A 23,809-nucleotide genomic window follows, 5' to 3' on the forward strand; every position below is an offset into this window, starting at 1 on the left:
GAGCGCCTGGGAGCTGTAAACTACCTCATAGCATTTCCCAATTCCCCACTAAAGCCTAAAGTGTACCATGTTAATTCTCTCAAGCCTTTCTATTCCAGAGACTTACAGGTTTGTCAGTTTACAGTCCAGGGAGATGATGCTGAGTGGCCTGACGGTGTCTACTACGATGGGAAAAAAGACGGTGGCGTGGAAGAGGTGAACCTCTCAACCACCCTGGAACGTCTGCAGCGGCAACAAATCAAGGAGCTGTGCACTAGCTTCGCCCCATTGTTCTCAGCCACCCCAGGACGGACTGAACGGGCATACCACTCCATTGATACAGGTAATGCTCACCCAATCAGAACCCCACCCTACCGGGTGTCTCCTCATGCCCAAGCTGCTATAGAACGGGAGATCCAGAACATGCTACAGATGGGTATAATCCGCTCATCTACCAGTGCATGGGCATCTCCAGTGGTTCTGGTACCCAAACCAGATGGGGAAATACGCTTTTGCATGGACTACCGTAAGCTAAATGCGGTAACTCGTCCGGACAACTATCCAATGCCACGCACTGATGAGCTATTGGAAAAGTTGGGACGTGCCCAGTTCATCTCTACAATAGACTTAACCAAGGGGTACTGGCAAGTACCGCTAGATGAACCTGCCAAGGAGAGGTCAGCATTCGTCACCCATGCGGGGGTGTATGAATTCAATGTCCTTCCTTTCGGCCTTCAAAATGCACCCGCCACCTTCCAGAGGCTGGTAGATGGTCTACTAGCTGGACTGGGAGAATTTGCAGTTGCCTACCTCGATGATGTGGCCATTTTTTCAGACTCCTGGCCCGAACACCTACTACACCTGAAAAAGGTCTTTGAGTGCATCAGGCAGGCAGGACTAACTGTTAAGGCCAAAAAGTGTCAAATAGGCCAAAACAGAGTGACTTACCTGGGGCACCAGGTGGGTCGCGGAACCATAAACCCCCTACAGGCCAAGGTGGATGCTATCCAAAAGTGGCCTGTCCCAAGGTCAAAGAAACAGGTCCAATCCTTCTTAGGCTTGGCCGGATACTACAGGCGATTTGTACCACACTACAGCCAAATCGCTGCCCCATTGACCGACCTGACCAAAAAGACCCAGCCAAATGCAGTTAAGTGGACTGATGAGTGTCAAAAGGCCTTTACTCAACTTAAGGCAACACTCATGTCTGACCCTGTACTCAGGGCCCCGGATTTTGACAAGCCATTCCTAGTAACCACAGATGCATCTGAGCGTGGTATAGGAGCAGTGCTCATGCAGGAAGCAACAGATCACAACTTCCATCCTGTCGTGTTCCTCAGCAAGAAACTGTCTGAGAGGGAAAGTCACTGGTCAGTCAGTGAAAAGGAATGCTATGCCATTGTGTACGCCCTGGAAAAGCTACGCCCATATGTTTGGGGACGGCGGTTCCAACTACAAACTGACCATGCTGCACTAAAGTGGCTTCATACTGCCAAGGGGAACAACAAGAAACTTCTTCGTTGGAGTTTAGCTCTCCAAGATTTTGATTTTGAAATTCAACACATTACAGAAGCTTCTAACAAAGTTGCTGATGCACTCTCCCGTGAGAGTTTCCCAGAATCCAGTAGTTAAAAAGTGTTCTTAAAATGTAAAAGCAGCAAAGAATCCTGTGGCACCTTATAGACTAACAGACGTTTTGGAGCATGAGCTTTCGTGGGTGAATACCCACTTCCTCAGATGCATCTGAGGAAGTGGGTATTCACCCACGAAAGCTCATGCTCCAAAACGTCTGTTAGTCTATAAGGTGCCACAGGATTCTTTGCTGCTTTTACAGATCCAGACTAACACGGCTACCCTCTGATTCTTAAAATGTAAAAGTCTGTTAGTTATACACTTAGTAGTATATGTAAAGGTGCATGTGTTGTATTAATCTGTTTATTTTCAAGTTCTAGAAGGAAATTGCCGCCAGTGAGCTTCCCCACTGTCTGCAATTTGGGGGGCGTGTCATAAACAGATAGCTAAGGGTTAATGTCTCTTTCACCTGAAACACCTGACCAGAGAACCAATCAGGAAACCGGATTTTTTCAACTTTGGGTGGAGGGAATTGTGTGTCTGAGGTCTTTGTTTTCTGGCTGCCTGCTTCCTCTGAGCTTTGGAGAAGTAGTTCTGTTTTCTAATCTTCTGTTTCTAAGTGTAAGGACAAAGAGATCAGATAGTAAGTTATATGGTTTCTTTTCTTTGGTATTTGCATGAATATAAGTGCTGGAGTGCTTTGATGTGTATTCTTTTTGAATATGGCTGTTTATTCAATATTCTTTTAAGAAATTGCCATGTATTGTGTTATCTTAATACAGAGAGACTATTTGTATTTTTTCTTTCTTTTTATATAAAGCTTTCTTTTAAGACCTGTTGGAGTTTTTCTTTACTTCAGGGAAATTGAGTCTGTACTCACCAGGGAATTGGTGGGAGGAAGAAATCAAGGGGAGATCTGTGTGTTGGATTGCTAGCCTGACTTTGCATTCCTGTTTTCAGGATTGGGAACAGAGAGGGGGAGTCTCTCTGTGTAGTTTCACAGAGCTTGTGTCTGTGTATCTCTCCAGGAGCACCTGGAGGGGGGAAGGGAAAAAGGATTATTTCCCTTGGTTGTGAGACTCAAGGGATTTGGGTCTTGGGGTCCCCAGGGAAGGTTTTTCAGAGGGACCAGAGTGCCCCAAAACACTCTAATTTTTTGGGTGGTGGCAGCAGGTACCAGGTCCAAGCTGGTAACTAAGCTTGGAGGTTTTCATGCTAACCCCCATATTTTGGACGCTAAGGTCCAAATCTGGGACTAAGGTTATGATAGCTGGGAACAAGGTACTTCAAAATATTGTGACAGGGTCAGGCCAGATGGCTAGAGGAGAGTGTTTTTGTTTGTTTTACAGCAAAGGAATATGTTTGTATTAATCTTTAGACACCATAGCAGCCTACTTGGAATTGCATTTGACTGAGCTCTGTTGCTGTGAATAATACCACTCATGCACAGATACAGATGTATGTTTTGTACATTTTTTTCAAGTATTCACTGAATACTACCAACATATATACACTCATATACATAAAGTTCCAGAAGATTTAACAGATGTTTTCCAGAAAAAAAGTTCACTTTTCTTGGTCTTTTGGAAGAGGTCATCTAAAGAGAAGGATGTGTGGTTCTGGCTCATGGATCATGTAATGGACCCAGCCAAGACTCTGCTGGACACCAAGTCTTTTCCATTCCTCTTCAGACATTAGATGGGTTTTTGGTACTTGCTTTGAAAGCTCTCTGGGTAACATCACATGTCAATACTCCGACAAATACTTTGAGCATTACGAGTAGTGTTAGAAGGCAGATATATTAGTCCCAGATTAAGTAGATCCCTTTTCCCTGGGTAAGGTAACAAGGGCAGTTCCAGAACAAGCAGGAACTTGCTGGAACCAATTAAGGCAGGCTAATTAGGACACCTGGAGTCAATTAAGAAACCGCTAGAATTAATTAGGACAGGCTGGCTAATCAGGGCACTTGAGTTTAAAAAGGACCTCACTTCAGTCTGTAGTGTGCATGTGAGGAGCTGGAAGCAAGAGGCACTAGGAGGTGAGAGTAGGAAGGTGTATTGCTGGAGAATTGAAGAGTACAAGCATTATCAGCTATCAGGAGAAAAGTCCTGGGGTGAGGATAAAGAAGTTGTTGGGAGGAGGCCATAGGGAAGTAAGCCCAGGGAGTTGTTGCTGTCGCACAGCTGTTCCAGGAGGCACTCTAGACAGCTGCAGTCTACAGGGCCCTGGGCTGGAACCTGGAGTAGAGGGTAGGCCCAGGTTCCCCCCTAAACCTCCCAACTCTTGATCAGACACAAGAGAAATTGACCTGGACTGTGGGTTCTACCAGAGGGGAAGGTCTCTGGGCTGTTCCCTGACCCACATGGTGAATCTCTGAGGTGAACAAATCCACCAATAAGCGCAGAACGCATCAAGATAGAGGAACTTTGTCAATATTTAATGCCTTGATTCCATAATTTGCTATATGTAAGTTGACTGTTGCATCCCTGGAGAGCCCCACTGAAGTGCAGTGGGCTCCATATGGGACCAGCAGACTGTACTTATGGAAAAAAAAGCCTTATTATTGTTGTTGTTTGATATCAAGGGACAAGACGCAAGCAAGAAGGGTTAGCAGGCAATCTAGGTTTTTAAAATTGCCTACCAATGTTATCTGAGTGCCTTTCATGAAAAGAACAAACATCTTTCTTCCAGCCCTGCTACCAGGAACAAGCTTTGTTGGGCTTTTTTTTGCAACGTGTGAGAATGCTCATCTGTTGAAAGGGATTGCCATAAGCCAAAGAGATGGGTTTTACATTTGGCTACAAATACAATGAGTGGGGCTCTCTCTTATTCTGTCTGGCTATGAATGCCATAGGCTTGGACCAGTTCCAGTGAAAGTTCTCTCCTCCAACAAAGCTAGTCTTTGGCTGTTGCTTCATAAGGTCATCATACTGTACCTCAAAAGGTCCTCATAGAAGGAGAGGAACTCTGAGGCAGCAATGGTCAGTACCTGTTCACCCTTCTTTTTGATAAGACAAACAGACTGAGTTCTTTAAGTCTCAAGACATTTCCTTCAGCCTCAGATCATTTTTGTAGACCTTTTCTTCACCTTCTCCTGTTTTTCCAAATCTTTTTTAAAATGTGGACATGAGAACTGTATGCAGCATTCCAGTATCAGTTTCACCAACGCTGTTCAGAGTCACCTCTGCTCCTGTTCATTCCTCCCATTTATATATCCAAAGATCACATTAGCTCTTTTTGACACAGCTAAGGACTTGGGAGCTGATATCAAGCTGCTTATTCACCATACCAGAGTCGCTACTTTCCAGAATACAGTCCCCTATTCTGGAGGCATAGTCTGCATGCATTGCTCCTAGATGTATTACTTTGGATGTGAGGGGTCTGCCTTAACTACACCCTCCCCTGTAACCACACCCAAATTTCTGTACAGTACCCATTCTACAGCCTCTGTAGCAGTGAGACAAGTGTGGGCTCCACCACAGCTTTAGTACATCTCTGCAGATTTCAGTCCAACAACAACGGTAGTTTTACTTAAGCTAATTTTATTAAGCATTTATAAACTATATCAATAACACTAGTTTTTGAAGGAAGAATGGTTTGACTTAACTAGCTCCATTACAACTTGCTATTAAGTGTCATACCTTCAATTACTTATTCCTTAAAACACTAGTGAAACTCAGGCTTGATCACACTGACCACTTATGTCTTTTAACAAAATCATAATCATCATCATGAAATTAAATATTAACAATCTATGTATGACCAAGTGTGTTCTATTCTAGGTACAAGCTGCCTAGCAAGGAACAATGTCAATACAGTATAAAATAAATTAACTTCCTTTCTCAAGCTCTCTTATTAGGGGGTTGAAGATTTGACTTGATTTTAATAAATAAAGCAGATTTTAATGTTAAAGCTAACTAAATACTATTGTGACACAGTCTTTAGAAAGTTAATAATTGATCCAGTAATTAGAAAAGAAAAACTAATGGCAGATGTGAGTCCAATCACATTTAGCTGTATGCTTCAAGTGCAGGGCTCGTTCATACCAATCTAAAAAGGAACACGGACAGGGTGGATAAAAATTATTTAAAATAAATAAGATTTTTTTGATAAAATGCTTCTTGAGGAAAAAGCCTATCTAAATGTAGTTTTAATTAAGATTCATTACAGCTCTACTATCTCATCATGGAATAGGGATTATAAATGCTAATTCTATAGCATGAGATAATATATTCATGTAATGTTTTTTTAAGTGAGTTCCAATAGTTCGTGGATTAAGGACCCAATTTTACGGGGTTCCACAGGCTTCTGTATAGATTATTTAGGTTAATCTTTCTATCCACTCAATGGGACCCAGTGCTCAGTCTAAAAAGATACCATCAGAGATGCTTTAGTCTTGTAGTTCTCAAACTGTGGATTTGTCTCCCCAGAGGTAACATGCTTGTTAACAGCAAATATGTTTTTACATACATACATACATACATACATACATACATAAAATATATAGAGGCAAGAAATAACAGACCTCAACTCTATTGTCCCTCTGCAATTTATGCACAGAGTCAATCCCTTACCTCTCTCTAAAAGTGCAAAGTTTCAAAGTTCAATGAATAGAAGATTGTTGGGGATAGAATAGATCTGGACAAGGAGAAGAAGTCCGGAGAGAAATGTGAGAAGTGAGGAATATATGCTTATGTTAAAATTTTATATGCTTGCTGTTGAAGAAAAAATTTCAGAATACTTAACATTGTTGTTTTAGTTAAATAAAGCAGTTTAAATGTCTGTCTCATGATGTTCTCCTCCTAATATAGCATGGCAAAAAAAATCCTCCAAATATTAATGATTAACCTGTTGAATTGGAGATAGTTCACCTTTCAACGACTTCATAAATATCTGCTTCATTTACCAGAGGTAAATGAAATAACCAATCATTCATTTTCTGATATAGCTGTAAAACTAATCTGAAATGTTCAAAATAAATCACTGTTTAAACATTTATAGCGTGTACCTTCTAAAAATTAAACCTACATCTGAGTTGTGAAGAATATGTATTAAGGTTAATGACAACCAACAAGAATGCACTTTTATGTAGAGAACCATGATTAAATAGAATCTTCCTGACTAGTGATGTAAATCATGATTTAAATCAAATCCACCCTGAACACTGATAATTTAGTTACGTATTGTGACACCAATGTTCTTCCATTGCTGAAGTGAAAATATTCCCCCTGCTGTTGAAGCCATAGTGTTATGAACTGATGAGCATAGTACTGATTTTAAAATAGCATATCAGTGAAGGTTAAGTAGTAAACTGACACTGGATGCCTTTCTAAAAGATACACATTATAGCTCCAACAAAAGTTATGGACTTGATGCAAGAATTACTAAGTGAGGTTCTGGGGCCTGAGTTATGCAGGAGGTCAGACTAGATCAGTGGCTCTCAACCTTTCCAGACTACTGTACCCCTTTCAGAAGTCTGATTTGTCTTGTGTACCCCAAAATTTCACCTCACTTAAAAACTACTGGCTTACAAAATCAGACATAAAAATGTCCCAGCACACTATTACTGAAAAATTGCTTACTTTCTCATTTTACCATATAATTATAAAATCAATCAATTGGAATATAAATATTGTACTTACATTTCAGTATATAGTATGCAGAGGAGTATAAACAAGTAATTGTATAAAAATTTGAGCTTGTACTGATTTTGCTAATGCTTTTTATGTTGCCTGTTGTAAAACTAGGTAAATATCTAGATGAGTTGATGTACCCCCTGTAAGACCTCTGCATACCCCCAGGGGTAAGAGTACCCCTAGTTGAGAACCACTGTACTAAGTGATCCTAATGGTCCCTCTGGCCTTAAAATCCATGAATCTAGGCAGTCAAGTGCCACATCCTCTCCTCCCCTCACATTCCACCCTTTCCCTGAGGTAACTATGGTGCTTGATTACATGAGGGTAAAATTAAAATGCTCTTAAGGCAACAAGATGAAAATCATCTTGCTCTAATGAGAGATGTACTCCATCTTCCTGAATTTTTATACCATGCTCATCACCATGGTATCTGGGTGTTGTTATGGTGTCCCAGCTGCTTGGTTATGTTTCCCTCGTTTTGTAGCTGTTTCCTCTACCAGGATGTTGGTCTTCACATTTAATCAATACTCCTCAGTCTCTGCATTACAGTCTGTTCATGTCACTTTGAATTTGTTTCTGTCTTTTAGTGTGTTTGCTACCCTTCCTAGATACACTCTAGGAATTATTTTGGGAAAGTTTTATGGCTTGTTATACTAAACTATATGATCACAGTGGGTCCCTCCTGGCCTTGAAATCTACAAACATTGGTGCTGCCTGTAAATTGATTGAATTTACACCAAAGAAACAGCACAGAAAAGACATAACACCCATACAACATACAGAGTAGCATTTCTTTGTGTTAAACAAATTTTAAAGAGTCCTGTATTGGGCTAAAACTATCGGATAGCATCACCACTGAAGACAGACTCTTCAATCGATGTGAGAGAAAGGCCTATGGACCATTGGTGGTCCACAAACCACTGCTTTGAAGAATGTAATGGAGTGAAGTGAGAAACAGAAAAAACAATGTAAATGCTATGAGAATATGATACACCCTGCTCTCCTCCCCCACCTCCCTGAAAAGGCAAATGAAGGAGAGTATTGCAACATACACAGTGCAATAACTACAGTTCTGAAGCACAGCAGGTTCTGCATACTGTTCCTTTCCACCACTGCAAGACATACAATAGAAACACTTCCTATGACAGACTCTAGCAGTGATTTACTTCTATAAGTGTATCCTAACTTAACTTGGTCACAAAGCAAAGCAGTTTAAAAAAAAAAAAGTGGAGGTAGCACAATTTAGAAATTGCCACCTGAAAAATGCTTGGCTAAGTCCGCAAAGGAGAATCTGTGATGATTAGCAGCCAATGTTAATTGACACAATCTATTTTTAGGATGATAAAACATCATAGCCAGAAAAAGCAGGAGTCTGGTTCTTCATACAGTATTTTTCAGTTAAGTCTAGTTGTGTGTGCGGACTGGGCGTAGCAGAAATTATATTTTGCACATAGTATTTCTCAGCCAATTTCTGGCACATCTCATGGAAAAGAATGAAAAACAGCCAGAAAGAGCATGTCTAAATGCGTAGAAGTAATTACAATTCAGATCGGTGAGAAGGTTATCTTCTGACATTAAAAACTGAATTAAGGTTGACTATTGATTCTTTCCGATATTTGTTGTTCTAACTTCCAAACTATTAGTTCTGATTCTACACTAGGTTACACGCTGACATGTACCATAGGATTCTGACACAAAATTTCACTTTAAGTTTAATCCATTTGCAAATTCACATAGTGCTTTCCCTCCCAGAAAATGGACTGAAGCTATCCAAGGCATTTCTGCAATTTGTATCTAACAATGAAATTAAAAACCCTAATTGTTTGGTAGTTTGCCTATTACTATTGTCCAGTTCTTCATACTGCCCAATTGTTTGTTCAAAACAAAGTAAATGATAAACCTTAAGCCTTAGTGTTCTATTTTGATAACTGTATAGTAGCTTCTAGGATTATTTCCAACTTTGCGAATATCCAGGATACAATGAAAGTGCTGAGCTGTTGCCCCACTTAGAGAAAAAAGGGAAAATAAAATTTAAGTTATATAAATAAAGAAATGTTGAAGTTTGTCTTCATTGCTAGCTTAACAATACAGCTTTTCATCTCCCAGCTGAAATATCTGGGGGCGGGGGAATGTAGGCCTCCTTGTTGTTCTTCCTTCATATTATTAGATCCTGAAGATGGGGCAAAGGGAGTAAATCTGGAAAAGGCTGTCAGAGGACTACCCCTGATCCATGCGTGCAATTTTTCAATATGGATTTTAAAAAAATTAAATTAAATTAAAAAAACACCACCATCACAAAATGATGAAACTCAAAGTAGGCAATCATGCATTACATTGTCAGAATTTTGTATTTTCCTATCAGTCCACTATACACTCTCTTGCCTTGCTTATCCACTGAACACTTTAATCTCTATTTATTTATACTACATAATTAATTTCCCTCTTCAGAACAATGGCACAGAGTTTATCTTACAGTAACATTTTCATATCCTGCATCCTCTTATTCCTCTCTCCTCCAGTTTCTTGCCTGGTTAGACTGCATAACCACTTTCACAGCATGCATACACATGTGACAGCATCATTACTAATGACATAACCCTACTCAATTATGTCAATCTCTCTCCCCTAAACAACATTTTAGCCTTGATTTATTTGATCATCAGGATCTCAGGTAACATACCTAACATTTCTCCTTGCAAGGAAGTTTATACAACAGACATTAGAAAAAGCCTTCTAAAAGCATAATTAAAGGAGAATATTTTATATCTTCAAAAACAGCTACTCAAGTTCGAGGTTAAAAAAAAACCCACCACACATATACAAAAAGGGAGAGTTGATTCTCCTACTCAGCTGTACATAATCTGGGAGAGTATTTCCCTTAGTGCACAGCATGTATCACTTTTCATAAAACATTTTAATATTTTGGCTGTGTTATTAATTTGTATGTTGCTCAGTGCTGTACAAGACACAGAAATCATCAGAGTCCTTGCCCTTAAGAGTCTACAATCTGTTAGACACAGAAAAGTCACACAACAGGGTCCTTCACAAATACAACTGCAACAGTTACTTCCAACGCTATAAACACAAACTGAATGAGCTGACAAGTATAACTAACCACGACAGCTGAAAATCCTGCTCATTTTATTGGTATGTTAGAGTATATATTTTGTTTTGAAGTCACTGCAAAAAGCAGCCGGGTAGTCTTTTCTACCAGATGCGGCTCTCTGTGCCCTGCATATCCACTTCCACCTTCTGGCAGGGAGGAGGGAAGGAGGAAACAGCAGCAGAATCTCAGCAGTAGGAGAATGTTCTCCGTCCCCTACATCATGTGGGAGTAGGAGAACAATGAAGCAAGTTTCTCTTCCAAACAAACAGTTTTGGGGCTCACTGACTGGCTGCTAATTTTTCCCTTTGGCTCTCGGATATATAAATGCTCTGAGAGAGGGAGGTATACGAGGACAGAAAGAAAGAGGGGACTTGAAATATGATGTCATGTCAGGAGATAGTGTTAATTTTACCATAATGGAGGGCACTCAGCCCCTCCCAGGAGGTGCACAGCACCTAGTGAGGCAGTACTGCCAATCCCAAGCAGTAGGGGAGACAATTTGCATTCCGTTTCTGAGTCTTTAGGGTTCATATTTTCAAGCTTTTCCCCTCCCCCCATCACCAGGAAACCAAAAAACAAAACAAAAAAGATTAAGATTAACATCTATCACATGACTCCAGGAGCCATGAAATATCACAAGACTTGCAATAAACTCATGAGAATCGGAAACACCAGTACGCTCAGTTGTTTAGATGTAGGCATCTCATAGCAGAGACTGTCTCTCTGAAAAAACACTCTTTTCCATGTATGCTGTTTGTTTACTTATGTTTTCCATTTGACTCATGAGATAAATAAAGCAAGACTCCTCTCTTTATAGCCACTTGCACTTAATGATATATCAACACAGGACTCAAGTGTTGGGATTTGCAACACTGCATGGGAATAGTATAATAAAAAACAATATTTTGTATCGAACACTTTTAATATTGCAAAACTTAAACACACTGCATTTTAAGTTCAAACTACTTGGCAGCGTCCCTTGAAAAAACATTTGGCATGGAAACAAACACTGTATACACTCAGGCAATTCTGCTGAACAACAAACAGAATTTTCTTCCAACACAAAGGTCAGCATTCAAGCTATAACAATTGTGAGAGAAAAAATGATTTGTTGAGTAATGACATCCATAGAGATTTATCTCCAGGTAGAAATTCATTATTTAAATAGTGCAGCGGTTACAGGAAAAGAGCTGCAAGCACAAGAAAATATAAAACTGTTATTTTTTCATAATAAGATTACCTTTAAGAAAAAGACTAATATATTCCATATTAAAGAGAGATTAAAATTACAAGGAAATGTATCTGTTTCATTTGTGAAAATATCCTTTCCACATAATGCACACTTTAGAACTAAAATACAGATCAAATGTCATTGAATTAAACACAAGCTCTCGTGAATATGAACTAGAGCTCGCAATTAACATTCCTTCTGATCAGAGTGGAGCTAGATAATATTATAAAGCAAACATGCCATTTAATGTAAGAGACATTTTGAGGACTTCAATGTGAAGACTAGTGGAGATAAACACTGTTCGAAATGTACAACAGAACAATATGATTTAGTGACAAAAATATCCCTATATAAACTCTAGCCATGAGAATCCATGATGAGAGCTTTATCTTCATTGCACCTGCACCCACATATAGTCTAGCTTAATGCTGAAGTTAATAAATATTTTAACTTTATAGAAACTATGAGATCACTTCTGGAAGATTACATTGCCATATATAAATTTTGACAGCTGTTTAATTCAAAGATCATCCACTAAAGCCATTAAAGTTAATGTGCATTAACGCTATTGAAAAAATTAATAAGAATACTAAGAGTTGCTATAATGCAAAATACAGTTAGAATGATAACAGAATAAAGGGAGTAACACAACATGAGCTGTAATGTACAATAAGTATCAAGATGCAAAAAACAAAGAAAATTAAATCTTGCATTTCATATCAGTCCTAAATAACATTCTCATAAGCAAAGCAGGGAAATGTGGTCTAGATAAAATTACTATACGATGGGTGCATAACAGGTTGAAAGAAAATACTCAGGGTAGTTATGAATAGTTTGCTGTCAAATAAGGAGGCTGTATCTTATGGAGTCCCGCAAGGGTCTTGCATGATCCAATGCTCTTCAATATTTTCATTAAATGTCTTGGATAATGGAGTAAAGTACAGTTATAACACTTGCAGATGACACCAAACTGGGAGGGGTTGCAAGCACACTGGATGACAGAATAAGAATTCAAATGACCTTAATAAATTGGAGAATTGGTCTGAAATCAACAAGATGAAATGAAGATAAGGAAAAATCAAATGCACAAATACAAAATGGGGAACAACTAGCTAGGCAGTAGTATGGCTGAAAAGAACCTCGATCTTATAGCAGACCACAAACTCAATACCAGTTAAGAATGTAATTCAGTTGCAAAATAGGCTAGTATTCTGGGGTGTATTAACAAGAATGTCAATATATAAGACACAAGAGGTAATTGTCCCATTCTAGTTGGCAATGGTGAGGCCTCAGCTGAGTACTATGTCCAATTCTGGGCACCACGCTTTTGAAAAGATGTGGACAAACTGGAAAGAATCCAGATGAGAGCAACAAAAATGATAAAAGGTTTTAAAAAAACCTGACCTATGAGGAAAGGTTGAAAAAACTGGACACGTTTAGTCTTGACAAAAGAAGCTGTGAGGGGAATAACAGTTTTCAAATATGTTAAGGGCTGTAAAAAAGGATGGTGATCAATTGTTCTTGATAGTCACATTTTAGGTTTTAGATTTTGTTTTTGACAGTCCAAAATATAGTTTATTAATGGGAATAAAGTTCATTTTCCAGCCAGCTCTATCCTTTATATTGCTCTGACAATGCCAACAGGTCTGCGAGGAGCAGCGTAAAACACACCTTACTATAAAAGACAACCAGGCCCTCAGTATCAAGGTCAAAGGTAAAGGTGAGAGCAATAGCAAATGAGATGACATAAAATCATGTGCATTTTTGCTTGGAATACAAGACTTCAATGGTCAAATCCTATCAATATGCAAGAAGCAACACAGACAACTGCAGATGCATCCAGCGCAGGCAGGTTTCCAGATATATCCTGGTGTTGCAGAAGAGGACACAACACATCATTTGCTAGTGCACTTGTCAACTGTAAAAAGATGCATCAGGCACGTAATGCTTGTGCACTCACTTTGCCTACGTAGGTGTGTAAAGGAAGGAAGGTAGAAAGGAAGACTAGTAATCCTGTATGAGCAAAAATGGAAGCTGATGCAATTGAAAATCCTAATCTTGTGATTACAGAAAACAAACCTTCTCGAGCTTACTTGAAGTACCTTGCTACTCCTGCCTTTGGTATGGGTATTTTCAAGCAGAGCACCTTATAAAATGCAAAGAGGTGACAACATTATAGTATGCCTATATTAGTATTATATATTGTAGTTGTAAAATGGCCTTAGTCAGGTGACAGACAAGAAAAGTTGTTATTTATTTATCACTGTCAGAAGACTGAGTATTAAACAGGAAACTAGAAAACACTGGGTGAAACACTGTGATGTTGCTTTCAAGGAAGAATTATAAATATAGAACTGGACTAGAGACAAATACATAGAAAGCAATGAGTGCTTCCTTATAGTCTTATAAAATACATATTTTTTAAAGAAATAAAATGTGGTTGTCATAAGCAATAGTACAGCTAGATCAGGCAGGTTAAGTACAAGCCAATCAAGTTCTTACTTCCTTGAAACAATGATACATTGCCCAGGATGGCAACTACCTTCTTTTTATCACCATGTATTCCCCTTTCAAAATCCCAGTTCTCCGCGTTAGTTTATCTGCACAATCACTATCCTGTCTGTATTTATCACTAAGGGTATAAAGAGCTGGCTAGGTCTCAAACATAATGAGCCAGATGGGAAATCCTGAATCAAATTTTTGGCCCAATCCTATAGTCCAGTCTTAGTCTAATGAAATAAATGAAAACGTTGCCTGATTAAGGACTGCAAGATCAGTGTTCCACATGCGGTATTTTATTCTTGTTAGATCTAAATAATGGAGACCTAAAGTCTATCGGGGTAACAAAAGATACAGAAAGTAACTATGTACAATATGCCCTCACAACACCATTCATATCTAAATAATTCATAAACAGCTTAACCAAGATCATTACATTCTTGACACACCAGGATAGCAAAGTTACATGATTTCCTCTGTGATCTGCTCCTGCAGTCAAACATACCAGTCGGCTACGGCACTGCAGGTTATATCGAAAACACAGGAAAGCACAGAATTATGATGATAGACCTGAAATCTGTGGGTTATCTAATTGTTGTGAACATTGTACATCATTAAAAAGAGTTGATGGCTGAATCAAATTAAAACCCACAGAAGAATTAAAGCTGTACTCTGGTTTTGTGAATTCTATAAAAGACACTCAGCCTGCCCTGAACACATACTGTATATTTATTTAAAATTAAAGATTTGGAAAAGAAGTCAGTATAGAACTCTCGCTCGCTCTCTCTCACACCGACACACATTGGGGCAAAAGAAATCAGGAGGGCTGCCCATAGGCTAAATACATTAAACACATTTGAACAGATTTAGCAACATTTTACTGAGATGTATGCAGATAAGATATATGGAAAAATGCTAAGAGAGTGGGCCTGCTTCTGCTCCCACAGAAGTCAATGGCAAGACTCCCACTGACTTCAATGAGAACAGGATCAGGCTCCTCAAAAGATAAATTATTTCAGTACTCAACAATAATGTGGGTTCACCTCCTCTTGCGAATCTATTCTGTCCAGTAACAATGAAAAATTCTTAACACAACAGGGTTTTGTGACCTTTTTGGTCTCTCTGACTGTCATGTTTTCCCTGTGCTTTGTTCTTATGACATTAACATATAATGTATGATGTCTTATTCCTAAGTGCTGATGTTTGGCCTCTGTGTTCAGTAATGTCATCAACAAGGCTATGCAGTTAAACATCAGTGATCCTAGCCCACATGGCCCTATGAAGTAATAACATACTTGTCATAAAACACTCTGGAGGTTCTTTACTTGTTATAAATATCCTCTCGTTTTAGATTTTTATTAGTTCTAGTTTGCCACAGAGGTTGGAGAAGAACATGAAGATCTTAGACACATCATTATTTTGTTTGAGATGTTTTGCTACCTCTGTTTAAAGTTCCATTCTTTTTTAAACAAAAAAAAATTGGGTTTGAGATACCAGATTATATTTATTTTTAAATTACCTTGGCTCCTTCTATCACTCTACAGGGTAAATCCATTACATAATTCTGGCTATATTCATAAATAATGTCTGCTTAACATATGCTACATATTCTGTGTTTCAGGTTTATTAGAAGTCTAACAAACATTTTATAAAAAACAAGTATTTTTCTAAAGTGAACGGATACATTGAAGGGCTGGGGGTCAGTCCCACAGATACAAAATCCACCTTTAAAATAAGGAAATGTCTTAAGATAAAAGAAACAGTATTATAAAACAACCTTAAAATACACAGAAATTGCATCATAATTCAACGAGTTAATCACAGAACACCTACAGAACAAAGAAGTACAATATGAAAAATACATGTGGAAAAATATATAAAATAATTATATAATACTGTCAAGGTTCCTTCCCCACTCTGAACTCTAGGGTACAGATGTGGAGACCTGCATGAGAACCTCTAAGCCTAACTACCAGCTTAGATCTGGTTTTGCTGCCACCACCCAAATTATTTATGAGTCATTTGGGAAACCCTGTCTACCGCCCCCGCCCGAATATCTCCCTCTCAAGTACTATAACCCTTCCCTGGGTAGCCTTGAGAGACTTCTCCACCAAGTTCCTGGTGAACACTGATCCAAACCCTTGGATCTTAAAACAGGAAGAAATTAACTATTACTCCTCCTTTCTTCCTCCTCCCCCAACCAATTCCTGGTGAGTCCAGTTCCAACCCCCATGGATCTTAAAACAAGGAAAAATCAATCAGGTTCTTAAAAAGAAGGCTTTTAATTAAAGAAAGAAAGATAAAAATAATCTCTGTAAAATCAGGATGGAAAATAACTTTACAGGGTAATCAGATTCAAAGAGCCCAGAGAAACTCCCTCTAGCCTTAGGTTCAAAGTTACAGCAAACAGGAGGTAAACCCTTTAGCAAAAGGAACATTTACAAGTTGAGAAAACAAAGATAAAACTAACATGCCTTGCCTGGCTGTTACTTACAAGTTTGAAATATAAGAGACTTGTTCAGAAAGATTTGGAGAGCATGGATTGATGTCTGGTCCCTCTTAGTCCCAAGAGCGAACAACCCCCAAAACAAACAGCACCAACAAAAGCCTTCTCCCCACCAAGATTTGAAAGTATCTTGTCCCTTTAGTGGTCCTTTGGGTCAGGTGTCAGCCAAGTTACCTGAGCTTCTTAACCCTTTACAGGTAAAAGGATTTTGGTGTCTCTGGCCAGGAGGGATTTTATAGTATTGTCTACAGGAGGGCTGTTACCTTTCCTTTTATAGTTATGACAAATACTCAAGTGAAAAAACAGATAGAGCCAGAAGAGTCACCTACTACAGGACAGGCCCAACAAAGAAAATAACAGAATGTCACTAGCCGTCACCTTCAGCCCCCAACTAAAACCTCTCCAGCGCATCAAAGATCTACAACCTATTCTGAAAGATGATCCCTCACTCTCACAGATCTTGGGAGACACACCTGTCCTCACTTACAGACAGCCCCCCAACCTGAAGCAAATACTCACCAGCAACCACGCACCATACAACAACACTAATCCAGGAACCTATCCTTGCAACAAACCCCGCTGCCAACTCTGTCCACATATCTAATCAGGTGACACCATCGTAGGACCTAATCACATCAGCTACACTATCAGAGGCTCGTTCACCTGCACATCTACCAATGTGATATGTGCCATCATGTGCCAGCAATGCCCCTCTGCCATATACATTGGCCAAACCGGACAGTCTCTACGCAAAAGAATAAACAGACACAAATCTGACATCAGCAATTATAACATTCAAAAATCAGTAGGAGAACACTTCAACCTCTCTAATCACTCAGTGACAGACGTTAAGGTGGCAATTTTGCAACAGAAAAGCTTCAAAAACAGACTCCAATGAGAAGCTGCTGAACTTGAATTAATATGCAAACTAGATACCATTAACTTAGGTTTGAACAGAGAGTGAGAATGGCTCAGTCATTACACTACTTGAATCTATTTCCCCATGTTAAAGTATCCTCACACCTTCGTGTCAACTGTCTGAAATGGGCCATCTTGATTATCACTTCTAAAGTTTTTCTCCCCGGCTGATAATAGCTTCTCTTAATTAATTAGCCTCTTATAGTTGGTATGGGTAATTCCACCTTTTCATGTTCTCTGTATCTATAAATATCTTCTTACTGTATGTTCCATTTTATGTATGCATCCAATGAAGTGGGCTGTAGCCCATGAAAGTTTATGCTCAAATAAATTTGTTAGTCTCTAAGCCCACGTCCAGACTAACCCGCGGCATCGGCGGGTTAAAATCAATTGCTCGGGGATCGATATATCGCGTCTAGTCTGGACGCGATGTATCGATCCCCGAGCGTGCTTACATCGATTCCGGAACTCCATCAACCCGAACGGAGTTCCGGAATCGACATGGAGAGCCGCGGACATTGATGCCGCGCCGTCTGGAAGGGTGAGTACCTCGATTTTAGAAATTCGACTTCAGCTACGTTATTCACGTAGCTGAAGTTGCGTATCTAAAATCGATTTTAATACCCTAGTCTGGACGTGGCCTAAGGTGCCACAAACACTCCTGTTCTTTTTGCTTACACAGACTAACGCGGCTGCTACTCTGAAACCTATATAATACTTGTAATCTTGCAGCATTTTCCTCTGTAGTTCTCAATGCACTTTACTAAAATAGTGTTATTCTTAGTTACAGATGGGATGAGGAAAAGAAATATTAATGTTTTTTCAAGGTCACTCGGCAAGTCAGTAGCAGAGCCAGGAAGAAAATCCATGTTTCTCACCTCCAAGTTTGTGACATATCCCCTAAACAACACTGCCTCTGTAGAAAGTGCACTGTTGTCAGTAGCTACTGGCGTGGTGCTCTGCTCTTATTCGATGATGAGAACAGTTGGCTGCACGCATGCTCCCTCTGCACAGATAGCTGACACAACAAACCCCAAGAGAACCCCCAAAGACCACAGACTCTAGTAAAGTACGATGGAACCCGAGCCAGGTTTATTGTTAAATGAAGCACAGTAATAGTTTCCTACAGACTCTACAGGACATACTACGAATATTGTGCCCCCTGGCAATGGACACAGCTCAGTCAGTGGCGGGACTTTCCACTGCCCTCTAGGCTGGCCAAAGACGCACGCTCCGGGACCTACTTTTATACAGTTACAGGACAGATTACTCATCCCTACTGATGTATTGAGGTACAGCCTCTTGGCTCATTAGAGTGCTGTCTCCCCTTTGGTCATGTTGTTCCAGACATAGATCTATCCATCATGCTGTCCTGTCTTTAAGATGCACCTGCCTGTTCCTTGTTGTCTATGGAGTGTCCTTGTATCAGGCTGTCCAGCTGCCATCTTGGTGCAAGTTCCTCTTATTAGCCCTTATGTGTGAACTCACCTGCTTCTAACAACCCTCTTCTCACCAATTTCTGTGAGTGAGGCCTGCCTCTCACTCACAGCCCAGCTTTTGCTTAGCAGTGCTTGAAAGTACTTTGGTTCAGGCTTTAGGCCTCAGTCTGGGCCTCTGACACAAGAGGTTATGTTTCAGGGCCTCATCTTACTACATGCACTTCTCAAACAATTACTTCAAAAAGCAGTTTTAACCCAAACTGTTCAACTGTCAAACATCTATTGCTAAGTTATTCTAAGTGAGCAACAGGGACAAAATAAAGTACCAGCCCAGCTGCCAATAAAAAACATACATAATAATAGATATAAATTGAAAACCTACTACTCAAAATGTGTATTTCCTAGAAACTACCATTCCCCACCCACATTTATTCTTCACGCATTGAAATAAAATTCAGGCTCGCAGGTTTAGTCAAACTTGAAATTTGTACTTCATAAACTATTATGGTTAAATTACTTGATAAATGTCAGACTATTCATTTAAAATTCTGGCCCTGATTCTCAACTTCCTCACACCAGTGGCAGTGTAGTGCATTAACTTCAATGTCAAACTAATGTCAACATACCATAGAATCAGAGAAATGTAGGGCTGATGGGATCTTGAGAAGTTTTCAAGTTCAGCCCCCTGCAGTGAGGCAGGACCAAGTAAACCTAGACCTTCCTTGACAGGTGTCTGTTTAAACCAGTGGTTCCCAAACTTGTTTCGCCACTTGTGCAGGGAAAGCCCCTGGCAGGCCAGGCTGGGCCAGTTTGCGTACCTGCCGCATCTGCAGGTTCGGCCGATCGCAGATCCCAGTGGTCATAGTTCGCTGGTCCAGGCCAATGGGAGCTGCTGGAACTATCTAGCCAGTTATTCTTTAGTTGTACATTTGATTTATCCTTCCTAAGTGAAGTATTCTGCACTTATATATATTGAATTGTATCTTGTTAATGTCAGACCAATTCTCCAATTTGTCAAGGTTGTTTTGAATTTTAATTCTGGCTTCCAAAGTTCAAGCAACCTCTGCCATGTTAGCGTCATCACAAATGTTATAAGCGTACTCTCCACTTCATTATTCACATCATTAATGAAAATATTGACTAGTATTAGACCCAACACTGACCCCTGCAGCATCCCACTACATATGTCCTCCCAGTTTGCCAAAAGAAAAAAATTATTGATAACTATGCTTTGGGTACGATCTTTCAACCAGTTGTGCACCAACATTCCCTCTAATATTTTACATCCACATGTGGAATTAATTTTATTATGTGCACCAATATGGAGGGGATGTGTGGTATGGGTGGGGGCTCAGAGCTAGGGCAGAGGGTTGGGGTGTGGAGGGTGAGGGCTCTGGTTGGGAGATGAAGGCTCTGGAGTGTGGCCAGAGATGACGGGTTTGGCGTGCATGCTGCCCCAGGGCTGCGGTGGGTAGGGAGGACACCCCTCAGCCCTCTCTTGCCACAGCAGCTCTGGGGCCAGGGGAGAGGTGCCTCTCGCCCCTGCACAGCCCTTGAGAGCCTGCTGCGCAGCCATGCAGCTTAGAGAGAAATTAGTTGTGCACCCATTTTACAGTAATTTTATCTAGACCACACTGCCCTAGTTTGCTTATGAGAATGTAATTTAGGACTGCATCAGCTGCTTCTCCCCCATCCACTAGGCCAGTAACCCTGTCAAAAAGGAAATAAGGTTGGTTTGGCTTGATTTATTCTTTAATAGCCCGAATGAATTTGTCCTTATAACACTTTTGTCCTCTAGGTACTTACAAACTGATAGTTTCATAATTTGCTCAAGTATCTTTCCAACTTTCAAAATTAGGCTGACTCTAGAAATCCCCCTTTTTAAAGGTGGGTCCTATGTTTGTCCTTCCCCAGTCTTCTGGGACCTTGCCCATCCTCCAATAGTTCTCAAAGATAACTGCTAACTGTTTCAAGCTTGATTCTGCTAGTTCCTTAAGTAACCTAGGATGAGTTTCAGCAGGCTCTGACAATTTGAATATATCGAACTTATTTCAATATTATTTCACCTATTCTTTCCCTATTTTGGCTTGCATTCCTTTCCCCTTACTGTTAATATCAGAGTAGAGAATCAGGCCCATGCTTTCAGCTTAAGTAGCCCATAATTTTATATGTCTGACCAACTTACTCCAGTTTTATCTGTATTTGTCTTGGTAGTTCTAATTTTCACAGATACTGTATATTATTTTTTAACAGAGTTATACTTTTGAGTAACAGCCTGCATTGTGTAGGTGTGGTGGGCTCAGGGAGGCTGTTTCAGCCAGAATTCTTCTATGGGATCTGAGGAGTCCACACTGGATGGGGAGCTCTACTATCCTCTCAACTTGTGCTCCAACCATCTCTCCTTTGGGATTCTAACACCAGTGACACCATGGCTTGCACCTACACAAAGGCAGAAGGGACAAAAAGATTTCTTGCGCACACACAAAAGGCTAACCAAAATATAGCCCAGAATGACTCCTACTGCCAGAAGCATTCAATAATCTGCTATATTGTTAAATACAGTACATTCTCTTGGATATCTTTAAAGCTTGCAGTGTAATCCAATCAATTAAATCTGAAGATAATATAATAAGGAATGTATAACGTCCCACACCTACTATATAACCAGATATCACACAGCTGCTGACAGCATAGGACTTACATTTTTCCCTCCACCAACACCCAGTGTGAAATACAAAAGTGGTTTTTTTTTAAATAACTATTTATTTACATTTTATAAAGTTTTTCACATATCACCTTTTAATTCATGTTAAACTATATACACTAACTGTTCAGTGTTTACTACTAGGCCTACAATCTGATCCAACAGAAAATTATCCTGTCAGTGTTTTGGGAACAATTACAGTTCATTGATGTGCTCTTTAAAGAGACTGCAGAGAAAACTTGTATTTATACAAGCCTCTACAAGCCAAGTGTCCTTCATCTGCCTGGTTAGGGTGGTGAGGATCTTTTCTTTCTTCAGCCTGGTGAGTGGGGTAGCAGAATGGGGGTCTCCTTTTCTCATCCTACATGGATGATGGAAGGGAGATCTGTGGGGAGAGAAGGATGATCTTGATGGGGTTGCTTCATGCAAATCTATATCTAGATGTGGAACAGGGCCTATGAACACAACAAACCGAATGGATGGGTTTCACCTACCCTAGGCATTCAAAAGGCAAGTAGCTGTGGTTGACTTTTATACCATCAGTCTATTAACTGAAAGCTTCACAAGGTTTATGCTGTAATCCCAACATGCAGTCATTCAAAGAGCCCACTGGAGCTATTAAATCAGAGTGCACCAACCTCGATGTTATTTAGGATAAAAAAAGTTACAGCTGGAAAAGACCTAGACCACAGTCCATTCCCCATCAATGCAGGATTTAATCTCTCCCATAATGCCCACAGTAGTTTTATCATCAGTGCTGGATGTATGCTTGTGTGCTGCTTACTGATTCCTCTGCCTCCTGCACCGATCGGCAAGCTCTGCAAAGCCAGCAGCAGCCCTAAACCAACACCCAGCAAAAACCCGGGGGGGAGGCGGCTCTTTAATACATTTCACCTCCACCACGTGCAATAGTTCCTAGGCACCAGAATCCCAAGGCAACGAGACCCGCTGGGCTCTTCCAATGGCACCAAACCCCTCTCCTGCCGGTGCCCGTACCCCTCCTCTGGGCATTTTCAGCCCCCGAACGGCCCCACTGCGCCCCCCAGCACGCTGCTTATGTAAGCCGGGCTTATAGGGGAAGCTGGGGCCGCAGGCCCGCTCCAGCCCTCCTGCCGCCGCTCCCGGGAAGATGCTGGTACCTTTTATCCAGGCAAGCGATCCACTCGCTGGAGGAGGACGAATGAGAAGCGTGAGCAGCGACCATGTTTGCCCGGCTCCCTGCGTACCCAGGCGGCGGCTGCTCTGCCCCCTCCCCTGCTCCCTGCCCCCCCCCCGCCTGCGGCTGCCGCCTCTCCCCCCGCTGAGCAATGGGCTCTCCCAGCCACAGACTGCGGCTGCCCCCGCGTGGGCAGAGCCACCTGGCCCAGCGCTCGGGCTCCCCGCGGCTCAGGTGCTGGCTCTGAGCAGGGCAGGCCCTTGGGTCACGGCAGAGCGGAGCCAGCAGGCGGGAAAGGCACAGATGGGGGGGGGTGTCACCTTGCGTGAGAAACTCAGGGGATGGGAGCGAGCCTTCCTGTAGCACCGGCATCAGCGTCATAGGGCCAGACGCTGCAGGCTGTGTGGGGCCCGAGCCGTGCCAAGCGCAGCCCTGCCCGCTCCAGCCCCAGCAACAGAGGGCTGGAAGGGGGGATTGAGGCGGGTTCCATCTCCATCAGGGGAGATTTTTAAGAGCTGCTTAGACAGACCCCTGTCAGGGATGGTCTAGGTAATAGTCCTGCCCTGAGAGCAGGGGACTGGAGTAACTGCCCTCTCCAGCTCCCTCACAGTCCTATATGTCTATGAGCCACCATGTTTACAGTTCCAGGGAGTGGCTCTCGGTATCACCCCATTATATAAATCCACCCACCACTCCTGGGGGCATCTGCTCTCTCACTCCCCTGCACAGGCAACCCTCCCCCACAGTCTCTCTCGTGCCATCTACCCCCCTGCCCACTTTCTCAAAGAGCCCCTCGCAGCTGGGAAGTCATTGTCCGCCCCCTGCCCAACTTTGCTACGATGCACCTACCGGTAAAAGAGGAGATCCTAAGGGGTTTGAGACTTACTACCATTTATTGCTGAGGATTATGCCTAGTACTCAACCTTACTTGCATCCACACATACTTTCTACTAGAGTTTTTACAAGGTTACGTTCAGGAAAACTGGAAGGATTAGACTTTATTAAAATGGCTGCTGGTATTGGTGTCTTTCATTCGAAACAGATTAAGCCTTTCCATCATTTG

General features: G+C 41.1%; 1 protein-coding gene across 3 annotated transcripts in view; it reads right to left on the reverse strand.

Moving 5' to 3' along the window:
• RAPGEF4 (Rap guanine nucleotide exchange factor 4) overlaps positions 1 to 22,823 on the reverse strand; it is a 227,608-nt gene extending 204,785 nt beyond the window's left edge. For 2 of the 3 annotated variants that reach the window (XM_030580526.1, XM_030580525.1), the window contains exons 1-2: positions 22,730 to 22,823; positions 21,790 to 21,975 (exon numbers count right to left, since the gene is read on the reverse strand). In XM_030580526.1, coding sequence (XP_030436386.1) covers positions 21,790 to 21,975; positions 22,730 to 22,794 — 251 coding nt within the window. In that variant the 5' untranslated portion in view covers positions 22,795 to 22,823. The remainder of the gene's footprint in view (positions 1 to 21,789; positions 21,976 to 22,729) is intronic. The other variant, XM_030580527.1, reaches the window with a different exon arrangement.
• Between the last annotated feature and the right edge of the window lie 986 nt (positions 22,824 to 23,809).

The sequence above is a fragment of the Gopherus evgoodei genome, chromosome 11, assembly GCF_007399415.2.
Source record: "Gopherus evgoodei ecotype Sinaloan lineage chromosome 11, rGopEvg1_v1.p, whole genome shotgun sequence".
NCBI classification, from domain to species: domain Eukaryota; kingdom Metazoa; phylum Chordata; order Testudines; family Testudinidae; genus Gopherus; species Gopherus evgoodei.